Genomic DNA, 19997 nt, shown 5'->3' on the forward strand with positions numbered 1-19997 from the left:
GCCTAGGAAACTATAGGCTTGATGAGAGCCCCCAAGTGATCCATATCATCAGGGAAGTTTGGGAAACTCCAGGCCCAGTTTTCCTCTGAGGGTAGTGAGAGGACCATTAGAATCACCAAGTGGAGCTCCTGAAAATGCAGATTCCTGGGGTTCACGCTGTTGCGCAACAGGATTGGTAGCATCTTAGGCGGGTTGGGAGTCGGGTTTGATCCCCAGCCTAGCATTGCCGAAACTGGGGCTTAGGTCGTGACTGCGGCTCTGATCTGATCCCTGGCCCAGAACTCCATGTGCTATGGAATGGCAAAAAAAGAAGAAAAAAATGCAGGCCCCCCGAAGGACCTACTCAACCAGAATTTCTGGAAGCACACCTTAGAATATGCATTTCATTTTATGTTATTTATTTTTGGTCTTTTTGTCTTTTTAGGGCCTCATCTGCGGTATGTGGAGGTTCCCAGGCTAGGGGTCCAACCAGAACTGTAGCCGCCAACCTACACCACAGCCACAGCAACCCAGGATCTGAACCATGTCTGCAGCCTACACCACAGCTCGCGGCAATGCTGGTGATCCTTAACGCACTGAGCGAGGTCAGGGATCAAACCCTTGTCCTCATGGAAGCTAGTCCGGTTCACTAACTGCCGAGCCACAACGGGAACTCGGAATACACATTTTAATGAGCCCTCAGAATGAGCTGTAGAGTTTCCATACCACCTTCCTTCAGAATCGTCAAGGTCTGACAGAGGGCTCCTCTGCAAATCTCTTTGGTCCTTTGACACAGCTTAAGGGTTTTTGTTTCCAGATCTTCTCAGGTGCCACAATCCCATTGTTCTGTCCACTCAGTACACTCCGTTACACGCTCAGCTTTGGGGGCAAGTGACCTGGACCTGGGCCAGGCTGACACCGCACAAAAGGTGTGGAAATCAACCCCTCATAGTTGACACGGTTTTACTTCTGGGACCAGAATCAGTGACTGTCTCAACTTGAGTGGGAAGTAGAAGACAAAGCAGGAATTCCCATCGTGGCTCAGCGGTAATGAACCCGACTAGGATCCATGAGGAGGTCGCTTCGATCTCTGGCCTTGCTCAGTGGGTTAAGGATCCAGCATTGCATTGAGCTGTGGTGTAGGTCGAAGATGCGCTCAGATGCTGCGTTGCTGTGGCTGTGGTGTAGGCCGGCAGCTGTAGCTCCGATTCGACCCCTAGCCTGGGAACTTCCATATGCTACAGGTGCGGCCCTAAAAAGCGAAAAACAACAACAACAACAACAAAAGACAAAGCAAAGTATACTTAAAGCAGTGGGCGCAGATCAGTCACAGTAGAAATATACATTGCAGGGGGGGGTGTTACATTTTGACTGAGGTTAGTCTTGTCTACTTACCTGTATGTCTTTCTCTTTTTTTTTTTTTTTTTTTTTTGCCATTTCTTGGGCCGCTCCCCGCAGCATATGGAGGTTCCCAGGCTAGGGGTCAAATCAGAGCTGTAGCTGCTGGCCTACACCACAGCCACAGCAACACCAGATCCAAGCCACATCTGTGACCTACACCACAGCTCACGGCAACGCCAGATCCTTAACCCACTGAGCAAGGCCAGGGATCGAACCCGCAACCTCAGGGTTCCTAGTCGGATTCGTTAACCACTGAGCCACGACAGGAACTCCAACTTACCTGTATGTCTTTATCCATCTACCTACCAAGCCAACATTCCAGAAATACCTATATAGTGCCTGCCAACTTGCCAGGTGCATTAAGGGAATATGGGTAGGCCTACCTACTTCCCCCTCACATCCTCTTTGACCAGAGATCAGTTCAGTGACTGTGTGCTTCCTGATCCTGTATACACAGGTCTCTCTTGACACCTTTGTGGCTTCTGCAGGGCCTTGGATCCAGTCGGGCTGGAGTGGCAACCACCAGCAGATCTTTCAGAGAAACACCATGGCCGTGAGAATTCTGCAAGAGGAGGAAGGAGGGCACATCCAGCTGCCTCTTCTCGCCAGAGCTTCGGCTGTGGAAGAAGCACTTCCGGGGCAGGGAGGGGTTTTCTGGAAAGGCAAAGTCATTGGCATCGTCAGTCTGTTCTGCTGGACAAATTCCTGGCAAAGCCCATTCCCCACTGGGGTCTCCCACTTAAAGTTGGCTGGAGCCCCTGAATCAGAAGCGGCCATTGTGCCTTTCCTCCAAATCATTTCTCTTCCCTGCTTTCTGTTTGTTTTTTGTTTTTGGCCGCCTCTTGCCATGCAGAAGTTTCCCGGCCAGGGATCGAACCCACGCCACAGCAGCAACCCAAGCCACAGCAGTGACAATGCTGGATCCTTAACCCACTGAGCCACTGGGGAACTCCTCCCTTCTTTTTTTTTTTTCCAACTTAACATCCCCAACTTGTACAGGCTCAGCTGAATGGGCCTCATTTGAATAAGAGCCAGGAAAGATAGAAGAGAGTACTTAGACACAGCATCATATCTTTTATCATTTTTTTGCTTTCCCAGTAAGACTAGATACTCTTTAGGGACAAGGACTGTGTCTCCACCATCAGACTGGGGTCTCCCTGAAGGCAGGGGCTACAGCCCCACCCCACCCCCAGACTGGGCACTCCCCATGATTAGGGCTAGTTCTGTTGGTTACTCCATCCCCTAAGCTCTTGGCACATCCCTGCATAGGCTGGCACTCACGTGACTGGTCACTCAGCACCAGTTTTGGATTAAAGTGAGCTGGGGACAAGGACAGCTTCTCCCTCAACTGAACCTTGGTGAACAGCTCTGACACCGGACGTTGCTTCTTCATGCCACTCTCTAGCAAAGTCCAGCTTGGCTTCAGATTCCCCAAGAAGCTCTGGGATTTTGTAGGCAGAGACTTTTTCGATATTTTTTCCTGGATGAGGTGCCGAGGCCTCTGCTGCTGCTCGCATTTAAAGGGGACCACCCTGTCCACCTCTGAGCTACTGCACTCAGAGCTGGTTGTCACAGTCACGCTCAGCGGAGATTCGGGGGAGTCTGAGACCTGGCTGGTGGATTCGGCGAAGTTTTCTACTGAGGTTGGAGGCTGGAAGAGAAAATGGTCCAAAATGAGATTTTGGCAAGCAAAGAGCTCCTTCCCAGGCCATTCTTTTTTTTTTAATTTCTTTCTTTCTTTCTGTTCCTTTTAGGGCTGCACATCTGGCATGTGGAAGTTCCCAAGCTAGGGGTTGAATAAGAACTGCAGCTTCTGGCCTACAACACAGCCACAGCAATACCAGATACGAGCCGCATCTGCCTATACTGCAGTTTGTGGCAATGCTGGATCCTTAACCCACCGAGGGAGGCCAGGGATGGAATCTGTGTCCTTATGGAAACTAAGTCGGGGTCTTAACCCACTGAGCCACAATGGGAACTCCAGGTCATTCTTTTTTTTTTTTTTTCTGTCTTTTTGCTTTTTCTAGGGCCACACCCATGGCATATGGAGGTTCCCAGGCTAGGGGTGCAATCGGAGCTGTAGCCGCCGGCCTACACCACAGTTCACGGCAATGTCGGATCCTTAACCCACTGAGCAAGGCCAGGGATCGAACCCGCAACTGTATGATTCCTAGTTGGATTCGTTAATCACTGAGCCACGACGGGAACTCCCAGGCCATTCTTTTTTTTTTTTTTTTTTTTTTGTATTTTTTTTTTGTTGTTGTTGTTGTTGCTATTTCTTGGGCCGCTCCCGCGGCATATGGAGGTTCCCAGGCTAGGGGTTGAATTGGAGCTGTAGCCACCGGCCTACACCAGAGCCACAGCAACACGGGATCCGAGCCGCATCTGCAACCTACACCACAGCTCACGGCAACGCCGGATCGTTAACCCACTGAGCAAGGGCAGGGACCGAACCCTCAACCTCATGGTTCCTAGTCAGATTAGTTAACCACTGCGCCACGACGGGAACTCCCAGGCCATTCTTAATTAAAACAACAGCTGAAGAGCTGAATGCATGAGCAGGAAGAAAGATTTTGGTTAGAACAGTTTCCTAACCATGAATTGGTTAAACACTAGAGGATATGCACAGAGCTTCCTCTGGAGGTCTTTAAACACAAGAGAGATTCTAAACACTGGAGACTGATAATCAGAGAAATAGATGTTATTTCACAGCTACTAGGCTGGCAAAATCAGAATGCTGGGTACCAGGGTTAGTGGGATGTGGGGAGGAACAGGGACTCTCCCACTGCTGATGAGGATGTAGGCTGGTCCAGCCATTCTGAAAAAGGTGATTGAATTAAACTAAAACCTGAAAAAAAAAAAAAAAAAAAAAAAGGAGGTAATACAGGCAATACCAGAAAGCAATGAAATAGAAAATGAACAATAGAGAAAATTTTAACAGCCTAAAGTTGTTTGTTTGCTCGTTTGTTTTAATCTTTTTAGGGCTGCACCTGTGACATACAAAAGTACACCACAGCCACAGTGACACCAGATCTGAGCCGCATCTGCTTACACTGCAGCTTGCAGCAAGGCTGGATCCTTAACCCACTGAGCAAGGCCAAGGATCAAACCCGAATCTTCAAGGAGACTAGTTGGGTTCTTAACCCACTGAGTCACAACGGGAACTCCCTAAAATTGGAGTTCCCGTTGTGGCTCAGTGGTTAATGAATCCGACTAGGAACATGAGGTTGTGGGTTCGATCCCTGGCCTTGCTCAGTGGGTTAAGGATCTGGCGTTGCCATGAGCTGTGGTGTAGGTCACAGAGGAGCTTGGATCCGAGTTGCTATGGCTCTGGTGTAGGCCAGTGGCTACAGTTCTGATTCGACCCCTAGCCTGGGAACCTCCATATGCTGCGGGAGTGGCCCTAGAAAAGGCAAAAAGACAAGGAAAAAAAAAAGTTGGTTCTTTAATTAATAAAATGGGTAAGCCCATAGTAAGATCAATATAAACAAAGAGGAAACACAAATTGCTTCTATCATCCATGAAAAAGGGGATGTCACTACAGGTAATGCAGATATCAAAGGGAGAAGAAACTTTCGAATGACCAGAAGAGACAGTGGTTTGGTTCTGGTTCTAGCTAAGAATGATTAAGCATGTTGTATCTGTCTCTCCACTGACTGTTTCACAGCCTGTACAGAATGCATGCATAGAGCAGCTATCTGGCAATTCTGCAAAGTAAGCAATAGCAGGTGATTGAGGAAGATGAGACTTCAAAGTACCAGCAAGTCATCAGGGAGTTTACCCCTGACCTGAACTCAAGGCAACTCAAAATTCAGAAGTGGGTACTAGGGAGTAGACAGGGAAAGCTCTTAGAGAAGCCCTACAGTTGTGGTTCAAGGACCTTTTGTTCTTTTCTTCTCCCCACTCTTGGAGCCCCCATGTCCGTGATGAATCCCTGAGCAGGGAGAGCAACGGAATCAACAGCAGGACGTGGAAGGACTGAAAGCTCCGAGGGAGAGGAATCTTCCTCTCCAAGTGGAGGAGCTGTGGTCCCAAGAGGGAGCTAATACTTTTTTTTTTCTCCGTGACCCCCCTCTACTTGGCCCTGAAGGTGAGTAGTCGTAAGAAGTATGCTTTAGAGAAGGGTAACTAAAGCCCCAGCTTTCCGTGAGGTCTCAAAAAGGGAGGCCAGGGAACCAGAAAGTACCAGGGAGGTTGTAGAGAGGAAGGAACTTGGAAAAGTGACCCCATAAAGTAAATTATGAATTTCCTCTAAGCTGCCCGTATGCAACTCTGACCTCAAACAGATTAGGAAAACTTTGAGAACTGGACTAAGAGATGGATTATCAATGGAAAAAGATCTACCAAGCAAATGCTAATCAAAAGAAAGGTGGAGTAGTTCTAGGAATATCAGACAAGGTAGAGCTCAGAACAAAGAAATTTGGAGTTTCCTGGGTTAAGGAGCTAGTGTTGTCACCCTACGGCTTGGGTTCGATCCCTAGCGCGGGAACTTCTGCATGCCTTGGGTGTGGCCAAAAAAAAAAAGTTAGAGTAAGAGACATCACATAATGGTAAAAGAGGAGTTCCCATTGTGGGGCAGTGGAAACGAATCCAACTAGGAACCTTGAGGTTGAGGGTTCAATCCCTGGCCTCGCTCAGTGGGTTGAGGATCCGGCATTGCCATGAGCTGTGGTGTAGGTTGCAGATGCAGCTTGGATCTGGCGTTGCTGTGGCTGTGGTGTAGGCCAGCAGCTGTAGCTCTGATTGGACCCCTAGCCTGGGAACCTCCACACGCCATGAGTGTAGCCCTAAAAAGACAAAAGACAAAAGACAAAAAAAAAAAAAACACAACACACACACACACACACAACATAATGGTAAAAGAGACAATTTATCATGACATAACAATCCTAGGAGTTCCCATCATGGCTCAGCGGAAACGAATGTGACTAGTATCCATGAGGATGCAGGTTCAATCCCTGGCCTTGCTCAGTGGGTTAAGGATCTGGCATTGCTGTGAGCTGTGGTGTAGGTCGCAGACTCAGCTCAGATCCTGCATTGCTGTGGCTGTGGCTGTGGCTGTGGCTGGTGGCTACAGCTCCGATTGGACCCCTAGCCTGGGAACCTCCATATGCCAAGGGTGTGGTCCTAAAAAGCAAAACAAACACACAAACAAACAAAAAAACCCAAAATCCTAAATGTGTTTGTATCTAATGACAAAGTTTCAAAATACATGAAAAAGCTGCCAGAAGTTAAAGGAGAAATAGACAGGTTCACAATTAGAGTTGGAGATTTCAACATTTCTCTCTCAGTCATCAATATAACAAGTACACAGACAATTAACAAGGATATAGAAGAACTGAACAACATCAACAACCAAATAGATCTAACTGACCTACTACCGAACAGCGACAAAATACATACTCTTTTGGGGGAGTTCCCGTCGTGGCGCAGTGGTTAACGAATCCGACTGGGAACCATGAGGTTGCGGGTTCGGTCCCTGCCCTTGCTCAGTGAGTTAAGGATCTGGCGTTGCCGTGAGCTGTGGTGTAGGTTGCAGACGCGGCTCGGATCCCGCGTTGCTGTGGCTCTGGCGTAGGCCGGTGGCTACAGCTCCGATTCAACCCCTAGCCTGGGAACCTCCATATGCCGCGGGAGCAGCCCAAGAAATAGCAGCAACAACAACAACAACAACAAAAAAATACATACTCTTTTGAAGTGTACATGAAACATTCTCCAAAGGAGACCATAGCCTGGGTCATAACATAGACTATAGCAAGTGCAAAAGAACTGAAATCATACAAGGTGTGTTCTCTGACTGTATGGAATTAAAGTAGAAATCAGTAACAGAATACCAGGAAAATCTCCAAACAACTGAAAATTAAAACAACCCAGTTCTCAACTGTCAAGATACGAAAGCAACCTGAGTGTCCACTGCTTAGAAGAGATGGTGTGTGTGTGTGTGTGTGTGTGTGTGTGTGTGTGTGTGTGTGTGTGTAAGAGAGTACCACTCAGCCATAAAAAAGGAACAAAATTGTGTTCCTGTGTGGCTCAGCAGGTTAAGCATCTGATGTTGTCATGGCAGTGGCTCAGGTTCAATCCCTGGCCTAGGAACTTCCTCAGGCTGCAGGAAAAAAAAAAAAAAAAAAAAAAAAAAAAAAAAAGAACAAAATTTGGAAGCAACATGAAGAGACTTGGCATTATACTAAGTGAAACAAGGTAGGCAGAGAAAGACAAATACTATATAACTTATACATGGAATTTAAAGAATACAACAAACTAGTAAATATAGCAAAAATGAAGGAGACTTGCAGAGATAGAGAACAAACCAGTGGTTACCAGTGGGGAGAGGGAAGAGGGGAGGGGTCACGGAGGGGTAGGAGGGTAAGAAGTACAAACTATTAGCTGTAAAATGAGCTACGAGTACAGAGGATAGACATCAAGATCCTACTGTTCAGCACAGAGAACTTTACTCAATGTCCTATGATAAACTATAATGGAAAAGAATATTTTAAGAGTATGTATAGGGAGTTCCTGTAGTGGCGCAGTGGTTAACAAATCCAACTAGGAACCATGAGGTTGTGGGTTCGATCTCTGGCCTTGCTCAGTGGGTTAAGGATCCGGCATTGCCGTGAGCGGTGGCGTAGGTCGAAGACGTGGCTTGGATCCCGTGTTGCTGTGGCTGTGGTGCAGGCCGGTGGCTCCAGCTCCAATTAGACCCCTAGCCTGGGAACCTCCACATGCTGAAGGAGTGGCCCTAGAAAAGGCAAAAAGACAAAAAAATAAAAGAATATACACACACACACATATATATGTATGTATGTGTAACTGAATATAAGTATGCATGTATGTATAAATGAGTCGCTTTGCTGTTCAGCAGAAATTAACACAGCATCGTAAATCAACTATATTTCAAAAAAAAAAGTAAAATAAGCTACAAGGATATATTGTATAACACGGGGAATATGGCCAATATTTTATAACCAAAACCCAGTTCTTTGGAAAGAATAAACTGATAAACTCCTAGCAACACTTACCAAGAAAAAAAATGAGTGACAGAATAAACAAATTACCAATATCAGGAATGAAAGAGAGGGCATCACTATGAACTCTGCAGTTATGAAAAGGATAATAGAGAAATAACATAAAAAACTTTTCACGTATAAATCTAACAACTCGGATTTTATCTAAGACCAATACCTCAAACACTACAAACCACCAAAACTCACTCAAAATAAATATGTAACTATTAAAAAAATTGAATTTATAGTGTGAAATATTCCAAAAAAGAAATCTCCAGGCCAAGATAATGTCACTGGAGAACTCTAACCGAACGATAATGACAATTCTACACAACCTCTTCCAGAAAATAGAAGGAACACTTCCCAAGTTACCTTATGGCACTAACATTATCCTGATATCAAAGGCAAACAAAAAAAGTAAAAGAAGAAAAAAAAACTATAGATCAACATCTCTTATGAACACAGACATAAAAATCCTCAACAAGGAGTTCCCGCTGTAGCTCATCGGGTTAAGAATCTGATAAGTATCCATTAGGATGCGGGTTCTATCACTGACCTCGCTCAGTGGGTTAAGGGATCTGGCATTGCCACAAGCTGTGCTGTGGGTCAAAGATGCAGCTTGGATCCTGTGTTGCTGTGGCTGTGATGTAGGCTGGGAGGTATAGCACCAATTCAACCCCTAACCTGGGAAATTCCATATGCCACAGGTACAGCCTTAAAAAGAAAAAGAAAAAAAAAAAAATCCTCAGCAAAATATTAGCAAATTGAAGCCAGCAATGTGTAAAAAGAACAATACACCATGGATAAGTGGGGTTTATTCCAGGAATGCAAGACTGGCTCAAGATAAAAAATTAATCAGTGTAGGGAGTTCCCATTGTGGCTCAGTGGTAATGAACCTGACTAGTAACAATGAGGATGTGGTTTCCATCCCTGGTCTTGCTCAGTGGGTTAAGGATACAGTGTTGCCACAAGTTATGGTGTAGGTCTCAGATGGGGCTCAGGTCTGGCGTTGCTGTGGCTGTGGTGCAGGCCGGCAGCTGTAGCTCCAGTTCACCCCTAGCCTGGGAACTCCCATATGCCTCGACTGTGGCCCTAAAAAAGCAAAACAAACAAACAAAATTAATGGGTGTAATTCACTCTATCAGCAAAACTGTATGATTCTATCAGTTAATACCAAAAAAAAGCACTTGACAAAATTCAACATCCATTCATGAATTAAAACAACTCTGGCAAACCAGGAATAGAATTGAACTCCTTCATCCTTCTAAAGGACAGCTAAAAAAAAAACCCTACAGCTATCACCATACTTAATGATACAAGACTGAATATTTCCCCTTTGGGACTGGAAACAGGGCAAGGATATCTACTCTCTCCACTTGTAGTCAACATTGTACTAGAAATCCTAGACAGGCAATAAGGCAAGAAAAAGAAACAGAAGGCATAAAGATTGGAAAGAAAGAAGTGAAACTGTCTTCATTTGAAAATGACATAATTGTTTGCCGAAAATCCTATAGACTCAGCAACAAAAAAATCTTACTAGAATTTTTAAGGCACACGAGCAATTTAATGAGAAAGGAAAGTCTTTCAACAAATAATGTTGTAACTAGATGTCATAGAGAAAAAAAAAAAACATAGTACCCATCACCTAGCATACTCAAAAATTAATTTGAAATGGATCATGGACCTATACACAAAACTAAAACCATAAAGCTTTTAGAAAATACCTAGGAGAATATATTTATGACCAGAAAGTGCATGAAAATTTCTTAAATGCAGAAAGTAATAACCATAAAAGAAAAATTGATAAACTTCATCAAAACTAGGCATTTTCATTCATCAAAAAACACTATTAAGAAAAAGAATAGGCAGGAGTTCCCATCATGGCTCAGCAGATTAAAAACGTGGCTAGAATCCATGAGGTTGCGGTTTGATCCCTGGCCTCCATCAGTGGGTTAAGGAGCTGGCGTTGCCAAGGGCTTCGGCATAGGTCACAGATGGCTCAGATCCTGCATTGCTGTGGTTGTGGCAGTAGATCAGCAGCTGCAGCTCTGATTCAACCCCTAGACTGGGACTTCCATATGCCACAGGTGGGCTTCTCCCACCGCAAAAAAAAAAAGAATAGTCGAATTTCAGAATGTATAAAGACTTCCTGGAGGTCCCATTGTGGCTCAGAGGAGGTGAATCTGACTAGCATCCATGAGAAAGAAGATTTGATCCCTGGCCTCACTCAGTGGGTTAAGGATCAGGCATTGCTGTGAGCTGTAGTGCAGGTTGTAGACACAGCTCTGATCTGGCATTGCTGTGGCTGTGGCATAGGCCAGCACCTATAGCTCCGATTTGACCCCTAGCTTGGGAACTTTCATATGCTGTGGGTGTGGCCATAAACACACACACACACACACACACACAGAATTCCTACAACCCAATAGTAAAAACATAAATAATCCTACATTTTTAAAAGGAGGAAGGCAAAAACTTGAACAGACTTTCCACAAAGAAACATAAATTAATAACTTGATAAAGTGATTAATCATCAGAGAAATGCACATTTTGGGGGGGGTCCTTTTAGGGCCACACCTGAGGCATATGGAGGTTCCCAGGCTAGGGGCCAGATCGGAGCTGCAGCTGCCAGCCTACACCACAGCCACAGCAACACAGGATACGAGTCAAGTCTGGGACCTATAGCACAGCTCACAGCAATGCCGGATCCCTTACCCACTGAGCGAGGCCAAGGATCAAACCCACAACCTCATGGATACTAAGCTGGTATGTTACTGCTGAGCCACAACAGGAACTCCAAGAAACGCACATTTAATCTACAATGAGAAATCACAACATTGCCGTTAAAGTGACTAAAATTTAAAAGACGGGTGACACCAAATGTTGACCAACATGGAACAATTGGCATTTTAATTCACTGTTGGCTGAAATGTCCAAGTGATATGATCGATTTTTTTTTTTTTGGCTGTCCTGTGGCATGTGGAAATCCCAGGCCAGGGATCAGATCTAGGCTGCAGCACAGTGCAGCGCTGGATCCTTTAACCTGCTGTGCCAGGTCGGGACTCAAAACTGCGTCCCTGTGCTGCTGAGACACCACGGATCCCATTGCACCACAGTGGGAATTCTGATATAATCACTTTAAATAAAGACTTCGGAGTTTCTTATAAAATTATAAATAGATCTACCCTTTGACCTAGCAGTGCTTCTCCTAGGTAGTTATCCAAGAGAAATGAAAACTATGTCCACAAAACGACTTATACAGGAATGTTCATAAGAGCTTTAATCACAATAAGCAATAAAAGAATAAAAACTGGGAACAACCCAAATGTCCATCAACAGAAGATTGATAAACAAACTGCAGTATATTTGGATAATGGAAAACAATTCAACAATAAAGAACAAGCTACTGATGTACCCAAAAACATGAGTGAATCACACAGACATAACACGGAGCTAAAGAAGTCAGACTCAAGAGAATATATACTATATTAGTCCATTTGCATACAATTCTAGAATAGACAAAACTCCTCTAAGGTGAGAAAAGTCAGGTCAGGATAGTGCCTTGGGGAGGGACGCAGGGAGCAGGAGGGCGATTGCCTGGCAAGAGGGAACTTTTGGGAAAAGTTCTGGAGTTCCCGTAGGGGCTCAGCGGAAACAAATCCGAACTAGGAACCATGAGGTTTCAGGTTCGATCCCTGGCCTCGCAGTGGGTTAGGGATCCAGCATTGCTGTGGCTCTGGTGTAGGCCAGCAGCTGCAGCTCTGATTGGACCCCTAGCCTGGGAAATTCCATATGCCATGGGGGTGGCCCTAAAAAGCAAAAAAAATAAAATAAAATAATCAGGAAGTTCTATCTCATTATAGAAATATGAATTACACAGGTTTATTTGTCAGCATTGTTCAGTTAATTTTAATGCATGTAAATTTGACCTTAAAAAAAGGAAAAGAAAAAGTGGGGCTCAATAAGAAAAAAAAAATAGGACATAGAATGAGATATATAAATTATATATAATATATAATTTAAACAAATTTTAAACACATGCATTTAAAAAAACAATCCTTTCTTGGAGTTCCCATCATGGCTCAGCAGTTAATGAACTCCACTAGTATCCATGAGGAGGCGGGTTCAATCCCTGGCCTTGCTCAGTGGGTTAAGGATCCAGCACTGCCATGAGTTGTGGTGTAGGTCAAAGATGAGGCTTGGATCTTACGTTGCTGTGGCTGTGGCGAGGGCCAGCCAGCAGCTACAGCTCTGATTCAACTCCTAGCCTGGGAATCTCCATATGCCTCAAGTGTGTCCCTAAAAAGACGACAAAAAAATATATATATACATATATATATATAAAATCCTTTCTTGGAGTTTCCCTGGAGGCGCAGTGGGTTAAAGATTCAGAGTTGTCACTGCAGTGGTCCAGGTTGCTGCTGTGGCGCAGGTTGGATCCCTGGCCCTGATACTTCTGTATGTAGCAGGTGTAGCCAAAAAAATTAAATTAAACTAAATTAAAAATTCCTTCTTTACAAGGGCACATACTAACAAATGATGGTGGATCAGAGACTGGGCAGTGAGCACAGGGATAAAGGGACAAGGAAATAAAACAAGCAAAGGCCTTGGATGAACCAAGTATGATACAACATCCTGAACCAATGGTTTTGATCGGGTCAGTCCTACGCACATGAAATCCAGAAAAAGAAAAAAATTAATTGTTGCTGCCTAATTTTTATTTTTATTTATTTATTTATTTATTTATCTGCCATTTCTTGGGCCGCTCCCGCAGCATATGGAGGTTCTCAGGCTAGGGGTCGAATCGGAGCTGTAGCTGCTGGCCTACGCCAGAGCCACAGCAATGCGGGATCTGAGCCGAGTCTGCGACCTACACCACAGCTCACGGCAACGCCAGATCCTTAACCCACTGAGTGAGGAGGGCAGGGATCAAACCCGAAACTTCATGGTTCCCAGTCAGATTCGTTAACCACTGTGCCACGATGGGAACTCCCCTAATTTTTTAAAAAATCTCTTTAGAGTTAAGTAGTAGTGCTTTAAGTCTTAGGTTAAAGAGAAAAGAATGAGGGTAGTCTTAAGCAGTAGCCATAATATTAAAATAATAGCTACTGTTTACTGACTCCTGGGTTGAACACCACTCAAAGCATTTTTATAGATCCTCTCAGTAATTATCCTCACAGTAATTTAGTGGTAGGTACTATTATGAAAACCCCATTTTTCAGATGGGGAAACTGAGGCTTAGGGAGATTAGTGTGACTAGAAGGAAGTCAACATGTAATAAAAGGAGACTCCCAAATCTAAACAGAGGCAGCCAGATTCCCCAAAGCATACTCTTTACTGTAACTTTCTTATTATTATAATGATTGAAGGGAAAAAAAAGCCCAAATAACAAAATTTACCCTCTTAACCGTTTTTGTCTTTTTAGGGCTGCACCCGAAACATATGGAGGTTCCCAGGCTAAGGGTCTCATCAGAGCTGTAGCCACTGGCCTACACCACAGCCACAGCGACACCAGATCCGAGCTGCATCTGCGACCTACACCTCAGCTCATGGCAACGCTGGATCCTTAACCCAGTGAGTGAGGCCAGGGATCGAACCTGCATCCTCATGGATACGAGTCAGATTCGATTCCACTAAGCCACGACAGGAACTCTAAAATTTACCATCTTAACTGTTTTTAAGCGTACAGTACAATAGCGTTAACTAAATGCACTAGATCTCTAGAACGTTTTTAAAAGTTTTATTGAACGTTTTTAACTTGCAAAATTGAAACTCTATGCTCACTAAACATCCCTTTTTTGCCTCCCCACAGCCCCTGGCAACCACCATTCTACTTTTTGCTTCTAAGAGTTTGACTATTCCAGATATCTCATATAAGTGGAATCATGTGGTATGTGTCTTTCTGTGTGACTGGCTAATTTCACTTTGGAGAAATGTCTGTTTAAGCCTTTGCCCCTTTTTTTTTGTTTGTCTTGCTTTTTAGGGCCCCACTTGCCGCATATGGAGGTTCCCAGGCAAGGGGTCAAATTGGAGCTGCAGCTGCCAGCCTACCCCACAGCCACAGCAACGCAGGATCCAAGCCGCATCTGTGACCTACACCACCTTTCACGAGCCTTTGCCCATTTTTTAATCAAGTTTTTTGTTTGCTTGGTTGTTGTGGGTTGTAAAAGTTCTTTATATAGTCTGGATATTAACCTCTTATAAAAAGACAGGTTGTCTTTTTATTTTGTTGATTGTTCCTATGTATCCTCTTACTTATTTTTGTGTTTGTTGCCTGTGCTTTTGGTGTCATAGCCAAGAAATCATTGCCAAATCCAATGTGACGAAGTTTCAAAATATACTCTCCTAAAGCTGTATATTAAACTATGGGTTACAAACCTACTACTAAGTCATGAAATTAATTTAGTGCATTGTAACTTTTTTTTAATTTTTGTTTTTTGTTGTTGTTTTCGGTCACACCTGCAACATATGGAAGTTCCCAGGCTAGGGACTGAACCAGAGCTGTAGCTGAGGCCTACTCCGCAGCCACAGAAACACTGGATCTGAGCCATATCTGCAACCTATGCCACAGTTCATAGCAACGCCAGATCCTTAACCCACTGAGCCACAACGGGAGCTCCTTAACTGTTTTGTTTTGTTTTGTTTTGTTTTGTTTTGTTTTGTTTTGTTTTGTTTTGTTTGGCCATACTGCAGCTTGATGTGGGATCTCAGTTCCCAGACCAGGGATTGAAACTGAGCCATAAAAGCACTGAGTCCTAACCACTAGACCACCATGAGGGAACTTCTCCTAACTGGTATTTTGTTTTATTTTTGAAGTTTCTCTTATTTATTTACTTTTTCTTTTTATGGAAGTTCCTGAGCTAGGGGCTGAATTGGAGCCGCAGCTGCTGGCCTCCACCACAGCCACATCAATGCCAGATCTGAGCCTCGACTGCGACCTACACCACAGCCCACGGCAATGCCGGATCCTTAACCCACTGAGGGAGGCCAGGGATAGAATACTGCATCCTGGCCAATACTAGCCGGGTTCTTAACCTGCTGAGGCATGACGGGAACTCCTTGTTTTGTTTTTGGCCACACCTGAGGCATGTGGAAGTTCCTGGGCCAGTGACCTGAACCACAGCAGTGACAATGCCAGATCTTTAACCCCGAGCCACACAGGAACCCCTGTAACTGGTATTTTTAGAAGGACAGAATGAGTCACTATATGCAGTATGTCAAAGAAATGTTTTAGGAGCTCTGGTTGTGGTACAGTGGAAACGAATCCGACTAGTAGTATCCGTGAGGATGTGGGTTCAATCCCTAGCCTTGTTCAGTGGGTTGGGGATCCGGCGTTGCTGTGAGCCTGGGGTATAGGCTGACAGCTGTAGCTCTGATTCCACTGCCTAGCCTGGAAACATCCATAGGCCAGGGGAGTGGCCCTAAAAAGCAAAATTAATTAATTAATTAATTAAATTTTTTAAATGTTTTAGAAACTTTCCTCCAGGGTGTGAGTGTGTGTGTGATGGACTGTGAAGTAAAAATGAATTTCTACTATGGGCTATGGTTAGAAATTTGAAAAACATTTCACTACTCTACTGTATTTGGACCAAAAGAAGGCCCAACCATGCTGAAGATTTTCCAGCAGTTACCGCTCTTGGTGGACCTGTGTGTGATGAACCAAAAAACCTGTCATAAAACTGTCGGTATGACATTCGCATGGCAACCCAGTTCCTGCAAAAACAGAAAATCGGCTGTCATATAAATTAATTTTTTCATACTATTTGTTTGGGTTCTGGGCTGTAGTTGCAATAAGAGCTATAAAGACCTTATATCTGGTTTTAGGCTTGTATGTATTTACAAAAATAGTTTAAGGAGTTTCCTGGTGGCCTAGCAGTCAAGGATCTGGCACTGTCACTGCTGTGGCTCAGGTCACTGCTGTGGCATGGGTTCGAGCCCTGGCTGGGGCACTTCCACATGTAGTGGACAAGGCCAAAAAAAATACTAAGATAAAACCAATAAAATAAAAATAATGTGAGTCTACAGTTGGAATCTGAAAGAGCGTTCTTCCCTTCAGAAGGTGTCCATATATCAATGGAGTTTGAGAAACACTGTTTAGGTGGTAAACTGGGTTCAACAATGTCCCCCCAAAAATTCATGTACACCCACAATCTCGGAATGTGACCGTATTTGGAAAGAGGATCTTTGCAGATCTCAAGTTAAAAGAAGTTCATATGGGATTGGAGTAAGCCCTAAATCTAATGACTGGTGTCCTTATCAAGCCATGCGAAGAGACACAGAGAAGCACAAGGAAGAAGTCCATGTGGGAGTTCCCATCATGGCACAGTGGTTAACGAATTCGACTAGGAACCATGAGGTTGCGGGTTTGATCCCTGGCCTTGCTCAGTGGGTTAACGATCCGGCGTTGCCGTGAGCTGTGGTGTAGGTTGCAGACGCGGCTCGGATCCCGCGTTGCTGTGGCTCTGGCGTAGGCCGGCGGCTACAGCTCCGATTCGACCCCTAGCCTGGGAACCTCCATATGCCACTGGAGCGGCCCAAGAAATGGCAAAAAGACAAAAAAAAAAGGAAGTCCATGTGATGACAGAGGTGGAGACTCAAGTTATCCTGCCACAAGCCAAGGAATGCCAAGGGTTTCCAGCAACCACCAGAATCTAGCAAGAGACAAGGAGAGATTCCCCTCTTGAGAGCCTTCAGAAGGAGCATGGTCCTGCCAGCACCTCATTTTCAGATTTCCAGCCTCCAGAACTGGGACAGAAGAATACATTGGTGTGTCAAGCCACCAAGTTTATGGGAATTTGTTACGGCAGTCCTACAGAAACTAAGACAACAGGTGGTATAACAAAAGAGGGGATAGGAGTTCCTATTGTGTCTCAGCAGATGAAGAGCCCAACTAGTATCCATGAGGATGAGGGTTCGATCCCTGGCCTCTCTCAGTGGGTTAAGGATCCGGCATTGCTGCAAGGTGCAGCATAGATAGGTCACAGATGTGACTTGGATCTGGCATTGCTATAGCTGTGGTGTAGACTGACAGCTACAGCTCCAATTCAACCCCTAGCCTGGGAAGTTCCATACGCTGCAGGTGCAGCCCTAAAAATGAAAGAAAGAAAGAGAGAGAGAGGGAGGGAGGGAGGGAGGGAGAGAGGGGGAGAGAGAGAGAGGGAAAGAAAGAGAAAATTTTAAAAAAGAAAGGAAAAAAATAAAAAAGAGGGGATGCATAGGACAGCCTTGCCAGAAGCCCTAAAAGTATAGGTCTATCCTCTAAGAGCTATGCGGTTCCATACGTTGGCCTTCACAAGTGGGGAAATCCAGGCCCCAGGAAAGTTAAGTGGCTTACTCAAAGGGCCACAGTATGTCAGTGGCAGAGAAGGGACCAGAAAGCAAAAGTCCTACTGCTGCCTCCCCAGCTCGGCCCTTTGGTGGGGGGTGGGGGGTAGGGGGGCAGACTGCCCTACTTACCACAGTGCTGGTGACTGCGTTCACTGCAGAGGCGGGATTGGCTTCTTTGATTCTGGAGATGGGTTTCCTGAGCTCTGGCCTGGAGCAGCAGAGAAGGCTGGAACTCATCAAGTCGGGTACTGAGCTGTAAGGCCTTTCAGAGGGAGGCGTACAGGGAGCAGGGCCAGGTTCCTTCTCGGGGGTCCCCTGGTCGAGGCTGCTGTCTGTCTCAGCTTTCTTTGGGTCTCTGACACTTGAGAGCAAGTCAGGTGGGCAGGACACTAATGTCAAGGGCTGGAGGTGCTGGGAGGGAGGAAACCAAACACACAGCCCGTGGGAACCCAGTTCCGTCCACTTCCAGATTCATCTGCACCCAAGGGTGGGTGCAAAGGAGAGGAGGAAAAGAGGAATCAAGGTCTCTCTAAGCAGAGGCTTTAGCCTGGGGTTCAATAGACGTTCATGGGTGGTTCCACAGAGACTCTGAGCCGCTTAAAACTGCAGGTGTTTGGTTTTTTTTGTTTTGTTTTGTTTGTTTGTTTTGTCTTTTTTAGGACCACTCCCTTGGCATATGGAGGTTCCCAGGCTAGGGGCTGAATTGGAGCCACAGCTGCCGGCTACACCACAACCACGGCCACAACGAAGGATCCGAGCCACATCTGCGACCTACATCATAGCTCACGGCCATGCCGGAGGATTCTTAATCCACCGAATGAGGCCAGGGATCGAACCCACATCCTCATGGATGATAGTTGGGTTCGTTAACCACTGAGCCACAACGGGAACTCCAAACCTGTAGTTTTAAAATTGTATCTTTGTATCTTTATGGCAAGAAATTCTAGAGCTTTTATCGGATTCTCAAAGGGCCTATAACCCTAACAAAGATTATTATTATTATTATTATTATTATTATTACTGTCTTTTGTCTTTTTCTAGGGCTGCACCTGCAGCATATGGAGATTCCCAGGCCAGGGGTCCAATTGGCCAGATCCTCAACCCACTGAGCAAGGCCAGGGATGGAACCTGCAACCTCATGGTTTCTAGTCAGATTTGTTTCGGCTGTGCCACAACGGGAACTCCTAAAGTTATGGTTAAAAAAAAGAAACAAAAAAACTTGTTCTATCTCTTCAGGTAAGTCTTGGAGAAAAAGGAGACAGGCTGAAAAGGCAACAATCTTTCTGAGGAGCCAGAAGAGAAAGCTAAGCAGAGAAGGACTGAGCCAGAGATTCAGGTCATAGAACAACCAGACAGCTGGCCCCCAGCCTGAAGGCCGGTCCATGCTTTAAGCAGAGAGCAGGCTGGAAGGACCAGCCATGTCCAGTCACCCCATGCCGGGTTCGGAGGTCCTGCCTCCCAGAAGCTCTTCCCTGTGGTCTGCTGTCTCAGCGGTGCCTCTGCCCTGCTGGAGGGGAGCATCCTGACCCAAACTGGAGTGGGGGACCATGAGCACAGGCAGTCCCCGAGCCCGCCCCCTACACGGGGACGTGCTTAGCCACCAGGAGGACGAAGGACAGGCTGGTGAGAAAGCTCTCCGCCTGGACGGAGGGATCCTCTGAAGGATGCAGGGCTCCTTGTGGCTTCCGGGCTTCCCTCCCTGGGCCCAGCCCTCTGTGCAGCCCCCGTTCCTTCATTGTGTCTGGGCTCTGAGTAGTGGTCTCCTCAGCATCCCCGCCGGCACTGGCCCCAGGCGGGGAAGGGTGCTGGGCATGCGTGCTCCCCTCCCCTCCAGGTTTACTTGTTTGGAGGTCGGGTTGGTGGCGGTCTTGCATTTCTGCCGTGGTTTCTGTGGCCAGCTCCTCACGCCTTTGCCTCGCGCCTGCTCTCCTGCCGATTCCCCCTGCACTTCCACCCTCTTCTCTTTCATTTGGAAGGGTTTCTTCTCCTGTTTAAGTCTCAGCTCCTGGATCAGCTGCCTGCCCAGTGAGGAAAAGAGGGGGTCACGTAGGTTGGGGTGGGCTGGAAATGCAGCCATTCTCCTTGCGGGGGTGTTCTACCTGCCCTCCCCCAGGGTGTCCAGTGTACAAGGGATAGAAGGTCTCAGATCAGAGTTCCCGTCATGGCGCAGAGGAAATGAATCTGACTAGGAACCATGAGGTTGCGGGTTCGATCCCTGGCCTTGCTCAGCGGGTTAAGGATCTGGCATTGCTGTAAGCTGTGGTGTAGGTCACAGACACAACTTGGATC

The 19997-nt window shown here is 45.8% G+C and overlaps 1 protein-coding gene across 1 annotated transcript in view; it reads right to left on the bottom strand.

Annotated features, from left to right (window-relative positions):
* Positions 1-1612: 1612 nt before the first annotated feature.
* The window catches only part of TTLL6 (tubulin tyrosine ligase like 6), a 46584-nt gene continuing 28199 nt past the window's right edge, over positions 1613-19997 (bottom strand). The window contains 5 exon segments of the mRNA XM_084984695.1: positions 1613-1803; positions 1805-2034; positions 2662-3031; positions 17838-18119; positions 19549-19726. Of these exon segments, the coding sequence (XP_084840821.1) occupies positions 1657-1803; positions 1805-2034; positions 2662-3031; positions 17838-18119; positions 19549-19726 (1207 nt within the window). The 3' untranslated portion in view covers positions 1613-1656.

This window comes from Sus scrofa, chromosome 12 (genome assembly GCF_054392235.1).
Source record: "Sus scrofa isolate SSC_HxYL_T2T_F1_AM1 chromosome 12, Sscrofa_HxYL_maternal_Yorkshire_Landrace_v2.0, whole genome shotgun sequence".
NCBI classification, from domain to species: domain Eukaryota; kingdom Metazoa; phylum Chordata; class Mammalia; order Artiodactyla; family Suidae; genus Sus; species Sus scrofa.